Source organism: Myotis davidii, unplaced genomic scaffold (genome assembly GCF_000327345.1).
Source record: "Myotis davidii unplaced genomic scaffold, ASM32734v1 scaffold450, whole genome shotgun sequence".
NCBI lineage: Eukaryota > Metazoa > Chordata > Mammalia > Chiroptera > Vespertilionidae > Myotis > Myotis davidii.
This window is the reverse complement of record NW_006282385.1, coordinates 449,210-457,373: the sequence shown is the minus strand read 5'-3', so window position 1 is coordinate 457,373 and position 8,164 is coordinate 449,210. Positions and strand designations below refer to the sequence as shown.

Sequence of the window (8,164 nt, the reverse complement as noted above, 5' to 3'; positions counted from 1 at the left end):
CCCTCGTGGGGCCGGGTCCTCACAAGCCAGCCAAGGGGAAGCCCCCCAAAAAGAAAGCCCAGGACAAAATCCTCAGCAACGAGTACGAGGACAAGTATGACCCCAGCCGGCCCACGGCCTCGCAGCTGGAGGAGGAGTTGCAGGTGGGGAACGTCCCCCCGCAGAAGGCGAAGGAGTCCAAGAAGCACGAGAAGCTGGAGAAACCCGAGAAGGAGAAGAAGAAAAAGACCAAAAGCGAGAAGGCAGACAAGTTGCTCAAGAGTGAAAAGCAAGTGAAGAAGGACAAGGCGGAGAAGAAGAGCCGGCCGGAGAAGGAGAAGACCAAGAAGAAGAAGGCCGGCTCTGCCGAGCAGGACGGCTCCCTGAAACCCACCACCAAGGACTTCGCGCCGAGTCCCCAGAAGCTGGTGGCCGACCTGCTGGGCTCCTTCGAAGGCAAGCGAAGGCTCCTGGTAAGTAACCTTCTCCTTGGCATTGCTCTGGGGGCTGCGCAGGGCGTGTTCACGGTTGGTGTGTTGCTTTCCTGAAAGCGCACTGCCGGAGGGCAGTCCCTGGCTGACCCTGTGCGGTGGGAGATATAACGGATCGGGAGGTGTGTCGGGGAAGGGCTGTGAACCGTTCTCACACAGACTCAGAGTCATCGACCAGGGGGCCTTAGACATGAATCCAGGGAAGCCCCTGTGGCCGGCTTCCCCCAAACCCCCCAGTCCCCATCCCCCATCTCTACTCCTCTCTTCCAAGGGATAGTTCTGGATACAGCTCCATTTCACTAAGTTCAATGAATAACAACAGAATGAAGAAGTTCCTAAAATGGTATGCACTGACTCTGGTCACAACTTGGGAAAAGGGTTTTTCTCTTCATGATCTGAGAAACCAGAAGCATTCAAGAATTCGAAAACTCAAAGGGGAAAGTAAGGCAGCCTCCTTGGAGTAGGTGTGACTGGGAGTGGGGAGGGGCCCTTTTTGGTGTGACCCTCATGAATGCCTTTAAATCAGCTGTCTGAAACGTTCATCCCTTAAAGCCTGTCTCTTCCATCTCTGCCCAACCAGTACGAGGCCAAAAGGATGGAGTGTGAGGAGCTGGATTAATGGTTCTAATTTCCAATACCCTAAAGACACATCTGAACGGGGAGTCCAGATGTCAGTTGCTGAGACTATAAAATGAGCATGAACGTGTGTGAGAGAAAGGAGACAAGAAGTCCTTACTTTTACTTTGTCTCTTTTTCTGAGTGCCATTAGGATTGAGTGAGTCACAGTTATATCTCAGTAGCTATCTAGTTGACCAATACTTGCCACCATCCAAAGAATAACAACAGCATTTTGTTGAACCCCAGAAAAAGGGCGTCGGACAGGAATTAGCCCCATCCTAAAGGTAAGGGCATTTCTCATCAGCAAAGGGAACATGATTTCTTCTCCTCTCCAAGTTTCCTTACCCACTCTTCTAGTGCCCTTCCAGGATTTTACCCCTAGCTTCTTAATGCTGTCATTCTACTCCAGGCTGTCAAAGAGCACTATACAATTACTTTAGAGAAAAAGATCAGGAATTAATGTTTGGTGTTATGCATCAAGAATGATTCCCTCAGATACCTGGGTGTCAGGGCACCATCTCATGGCACAGAGAACATCATCTATCCTACTGAAGGCACAAAGTGACTCCACACCCTGCATTTTCCACACCAAACAACCTAGGCATCCTTCTCTCAAGGCATTGCTCAGAGGGCTTTTAAGGATTATTTTTTCCAATCTGGCCTAAATTGTGATTAATGATCTGAGCCAGAGAGACTCTGGCACCCACCTATCTTTAGTGGTTTCAAAAGTTTAAATGTGCATTTGAAGTGTAATTTAGAGCCGAGTCCCTTGTGGTATTTATCGTGGGCGGGGCATGCCCCTAAATCCTCTTAGCTGTCCCATCAATAGTGTATTTATGTGTTAGAACAAAACCCAAGTTTTTATTGATTCTACAGGCTGTGTGTGTGCGTGTGTGTGTTATTTTTTTGTATGTATGTTGTTACTCGTTTTAACGAGAGACTTAAAGTAACTATATAAACTAAGGGTAGCAGAGGATAGGTTGCCAGAATAGTTTAACAGCTACTTGGTTATTCCCAGAGTATATAAATTTAAATGGGAATGTTCCAGTAGAACCAAGAGAATCACTGATTTCAGAGTAGAACCCTATCTGGTACTTGAATGTTTGCTAGAGAACCCAGGGGGAAAAAACTACTCTCTTTGGGCTAGGAGAAAGCATTAGTGGTATGCTCTGTTGCCCTCGTCCTGAGTACCTGGGACTTTGTCCAGCCTGCTAAAGCACATCACCCAATCCTGCCATTTAGCCAACAGGGCAGGCAAAGTGTTCCTCATGGTCAGGTTTTAACCAGGCAAAAATAATCATGGGTAAACTGTCAGGATTGCAGTTGTGCACCTATGGGTAAATACTTCCATTACCGCTAGTTTATGAGTCAAAAGAAAGGGGTTTTTATACATATCCCTAGTATTAGTCATGCCTTTTATTTCCCTCCCTTTCTCTCCACTCCCTTAGTCAGAGATTTGAAAGCCCAGCTGGGTCTTTTCTGCTTTTAACGGTATCCCTGATCATAAATTTCTAGCAAATGAAACTCAGATGACAGCTTCTGCTGATGTCATCTGAGGCAAAACAGAAACCAGCTGGGATTGCTCATGGCAACGTTGCTGTTGGTGGCTGGTGAGAGCACTGGGTTTATTATTACACAGAAAGCCCCAACAAGAGGCATTTTAGTCTTGCAATCCCCGTGTGCTCAGCTGATGACTGTATCAGAACTGTGTTTTCTAAATAGCTAATGACATCTAAAATAAGAATGGATTAGAAAAGACAAGATGAAATAAACATGATGAAATATCGAAAGATGGAGAGAAAAGACTGTTTGACTAGACAGAGAGGAGACTTGTGTTTCTAGGTGAAAGACCTAGTTGGTGCCATTGATTGTTTTTCCACCCATTTTCCCCATCTAACATGGCTGATGTTATTCAGGAAGCTGGGGATTCGATTAATATTCATTAAGGCTTTGCATTTTGTTCAAGTACAGCTGACAACATATACCTCTAACTGGCCTCAGTCTACCAAGTGAGCTCAAACTTAAATGAGGTTTGAATTCTAAGAAACTGTGCTGGTCTTTAAACTTATCTTCCCAATGTTTCAGTAACCTGGTACTCTGTTACAATTTATCACAAACCTCCAATGCTTTGCATTTATTAATATCATTCTTTAGATGTGAAAACATCACATAACCTCTACTTAAGCGATTAGTCAGGGAAACACTGGCAGCAATGGTGTAGGTTGTGGCTGGGTGAACAGCATCCTAGAAGCCTTCAAAGGAGCTACAGGGGGACCCAGGTGTCCTCTTCTTGGGCATGAGGTCATTTCTTCAACCCCCCTGCCTCTCAGTCTGTCAAAGAAAAAGGGCACATCCTGCCAGAAGCTATTTGAGACTGGGTGGTTTAATTTTCACAACAACCCCTTGAAGAAAGACTTAACTCCATTTTACAGACAATGAAACAGAAGCTTAGAGAGGTTGAGACTCCCAAGGTGAACAGTTAATATACCACAAAGCCAGAATTAGAACTCAGGTATGTCTGATTTTAAAGCTCGTGCTCAAGCCACTCCCCCATTCCTATGGATTGAATATGGGCATATGCCATAAAGTGAAGGGGAAACTTCCCTGTTAATTAGTCAACACAGATATTTAAAAATTCATTTAACACTTTAAATTACTCAGATAAATGGTAAGACATACCAGTTGTCAACATTTGTGCAAAGCACCAATGTAGAGTTTCTGCCTGGAATACCCAGCTGATTCTCTGCACTTCAACTCGCTGGCTTCCTGGCAGTCAGTCAAGAACAATAGATTGAATCCCAGTTAACCTAATCCCTCAGACTGGCTGGTGTCAGTGTGGGGGTGACAATGGTGAGAATATAGATAAGCTGTTTATCACTTAAACATTGGACTATGTAGAGCAGGGGTCCTCAAACTTTTTAAACAGAGGGCCAGAAACAAAACGGGAACAAATACAATATTTGTATTTGCATGTGGCCCGCGGGCCGTAGTTTGAGGACCCCTGATGTATAGTTGACAAACCATCATTTTGTTCCAAGAATCTACCTACTTGTCAATTAACAAGAGGCCTCATGGTGCTGAATTGCAGAGATTCAAGTTCAAGTTTAAGCATTCTTTGAAGCCCTGGTAATTCAAGTGGGTTAATACTTTCAACCTTACTTCAGAAATCTGGATATTGGAATAGCAATATGCTTAGTTGATTTTATTTTAGAAAAAGATATAAAGCTCTGGTTTACTAAGGCAGACGACTACCTTAAGTGTTACATTCCAGAATTTTATAAAAGTCTAGTGTTTTTAGCCTAACACAATATGTAGAATAATCTGAGACTTAAAATGCTTTCCCCCTAGCATTTCCCATTCCTGTTTGCCCCTTTATTAATGTAAACTGGCTTCATTATACTCTGAGGCTCCTTGTGCCAACACACTGTTGGAACAGAAACATGAAAAAGAGCCATAACACAGTTCTAAATTTATGAGACATGCCCTGATTTATCGCCAACAAACTGGAAAGAGGCCAAGTACCAGACAATAATGTTTACTGAGAAGTCCTAGGATGCTCTCTTTAGGAGGAAGGGATTGGAAATGGTTACCATTTTAAGTACTGCTTGAAATGCTGCCAAACTAGAAAATTAATTGGATGGAGATGTCAAAACACAGAAAAAGAAACCTTAAAATATATTCAGATGATCGGCCTCTTCTACTTTCCCTGATGTGAAATTGAGGAACAAATTAAGCCAACTGGTTTGTGGGCTGCAGCTCGACACTCTTAGGCAGGGGACCACTGTGTTTCTGAGGGTCTCCCCTCTCCTGTCTGGAATGATCCATGTAACCTGGGGGACGTGGGCCAGAGTTTGCTTTCCTACCAACCATGGGCACAGCAGTGGTAGGGGCTGGGGCTTCAGTGCCATAAGCATAAAATACAATAGTAAATCAAGGTAATTCATAAATTCCAAGTGGACAGGGCAGACTCTAAGAACAGTAATTAAAAGGAAGAAGTGATCATCGAGAGATAGAAAAGACTTTAGGAAGGATGCTGCATTTGAAGAATGTCTCAGCATCAGATAAGTTGGAGGGGACCAGAGGGTTTTCTGGGTGGGAGGGGCAATATAGGCCAAGGCAGAGGAAAGAATGTGGGTGAACTATTCAGAGGCGACATACATGTATGGTACTTGGGCATACACAGCCTTACACACATATTTTTATTTATTTTTGCTCAGTCTTCTCACTATTTTGTGAGGTTGGCAGGGAAGTTGTTACATTGTAAAGATGAGAAAACTAAGTAATGTTCAAAAGGTTAAATGACCTTATGAAGGCTACATGGAAGCCACAGGTTGAATAAGGATTAAAATGCAGACCCTCCAACTTTGACTTATAATCACCATTTCTCTGTGTCACTCTGCCAAGATTTCTTTCATGTCGTAATTTAGAATGGTCTGGCTATGGGTGAAGCGGGCACATAAAGGAGAGTAGGAAGAAAGGTTAGCAAGAGAGAGCAGATCCTTGGGAGAAACTTCCAGATGGAGGAATGGAGGATGAGGTTCTGTATATGTTTTCTTACTTAGGTACAAGGGGGAGAAGACCAGAGGGCATTTTGAGGACTCTTGAAATTCTGTCATATCATGATCTTCCCTTGGAATTTAAAGCTTCATGACAAAGTGTGAGATGAGTAAAGTGGAGTCTGTGTATGGATTTGAAATTATAGAGGCAGGTAATTATCAGTCATTTAGCTTCTGGGCAACTGTGCCCTAGAGACTCCTCTAAACATATTCTAAACATGGGCTTATCCTTCATTTAGAGTAGGGAGTCCAAAATCATGACCAGTAAATCTTACCTTTGTTTTGACTATTTTGTGTTCTCACTTAAACAGTCATTTTATTTATCTCAAAATAGTGTATTTGTGAGCAAAGAATAACCAGCAAGAAAAACATAAAACATCCCAACTGAAAATAAAACTCCCAAGATTTGGGCTACCATAAACACCAAAGCAAATATTTTCAGATGTCATATAGCTAATTAAAAACTAACAAACAAACCCAAAATGCCATTACTGTCTCTTTTTATAGCCACCTTAAGTCTGTTTTAAGGCTAAGTATGAATCAATGAATAAATTTGATTATTTTTCCTTTTGGGAAATTACATTTTTTAAACAAGCATATGCTACTCATCACATCAAATTGAACATGCTTATAAACACAAAATAAAAAATAAATGAAATCATGTCTACTTAAAATAAATAACAATCTGGGAAAACGATATAAGTTTATCCCAGAAAACCTTTGTTAATGTTCCGCTCTAAAGTTATTGAACACATCTTGATTTCCATGCGGGATAGTATTTTGTCAAGCATAGACAATTCTTAGAAGGGAAGGCGTACAGGAAGCAATAAACATCTCACAGAGAAAAATAAACAACAGGATCAAGTTGGGACCAGATATTAACCGTTTTGAAAAAGAATTTGAAAGAGGTTGCAGTATGGTAACTTCTCCCCTGAGAAATGCCACATGACAGACTTCAGAATTATTTTATAAGGTTAGATGGGTAAGTAGAGAAGTGGCTGATATATTTGAATGTCATCAAATGGGAGAACATGTATAGAGGCTGACTTCTGAGCCCAGTGATGAGTTAGCAAAGGATGAATAGACAGTGTTCATAGCAGACATCAGCCGTCGATTGTTCCAGAATGCGTAAGGCCTGCCTATGAAACTCTCTCAACCCTGTGAGACATGAAATAATAGTAGTAACCACTCAATTCACAAATGCCAGAGCAGCCAATTAGGATAAGGGAGATTTGCCAAGCAGTTTTTACATGCCAAGTATTTATGCAGTGCCCACAACAGCCTTGCACAATAAGTTCTGCTGTGCAGAGTTCACAAGTGAGAAAACCAAGACACATGGACACTAATAAGGAACGTAAATAGTAGAAATAAGGAGAAAAATCTAAGCTTCCTGGAGCCATTTAAAAATAAAAGCCCTTTGCAAACAGTCTTTTGGCCCTAATTATGCTAACTGTCCAACAAAACCATGTACTCTAGTTTAGTTTAGCTTAGCTTAGCTTAACTTAGTTTAATTTAGTTTTGGTGTCAGTCACTACCAGCCCTGTATTCCAAGTCATCCCTTTGGATTTTGCCTCAGTGTAAAACTATCACTATGAATTAATATTTGCTTGCCTTCACCCACCTCCAGCTGATCACCGCTCCTAAGGTTGAGAACAACATGTATGTGCAACAGCGAGATGAATATCTGGAAAGTTTCTGCAAGATGGCCACCAGGAAAATCTCTGTGATCACCATCTTTGGCCCTGTCAACAACAGCACCATGAAAATCGACCACTTCCAGCTAGGTTCTCTTAACCATTTTAATTATATTATTGTTTTTCTCTTAGCTAAGGTGGGACAAATTGTACGGGAGAGGTCGGTGGGGAATCACAGGAAACTTCAGATGTTCAGAGGGCTCTTTCCTTGTGGCAACAAAGTTTAGTTGTGCCTCATGTTTATTTGCATAACCATTTCCGATGGTTCTGGTTTAAGTTTTTGGCACTTTAAAATGAAAAATATGCAAGTGCTCTATGGTTTGAAAGCCAGTAAGGTGGAGAAAAAAGAGAGAAGTATACAGCAGGGGGAGAACCAGAAAGGTATTCAGAAATTTTCTTCTGGATTCAGAGTCTTCTTGCCTGTGAATAACATCATCTGATCTTCCTGCAGCCTTCATGCTGCAGGCAACTCACTCACAGATAAGGGACCTGCCAGACCCTTGAACTACTTAAGTCTGGCAAGGCTGGGGAGGGAATTAACCAGGACTCAAAGAAGCTGTTAAGATAAATGAAAAGTCACTGAAATGTGGACTGAACTCTGCCCAAGTCCTTTGGAAAGCAGAAGAATTTGGCTGAATGTAGAGTTTTCGCAATTTTTCATATTAATGATGCATGTGGGACTCTTGAAGTGTCATTGGGCAGCTGAGATCTAACTCATTGCAGTTCCCCTGAACGTTGAAAGACTTACTGTAAGTATTAAGCCTCAGTCAGAAGCCCCAAGTCTGCCCCACCCATTTATTCTCTAATTATTACATCTCTAGGGCTT

General features: G+C 42.1%; 1 protein-coding gene across 1 annotated transcript in view; it reads left to right on the top strand.

Annotated features, from left to right (window-relative positions):
• The window catches only part of CCDC80 (coiled-coil domain containing 80), a 31,448-nt gene that overhangs the window by 2,127 nt on the left and 21,157 nt on the right, over positions 1–8,164 (top strand). Inside the window, exons 3-4 of the mRNA XM_015559090.1 lie at positions 3–452; positions 7,272–7,428. Of these exons, the coding sequence (XP_015414576.1) occupies positions 3–452; positions 7,272–7,428 (607 nt within the window). The remainder of the gene's footprint in view (positions 1–2; positions 453–7,271; positions 7,429–8,164) is intronic.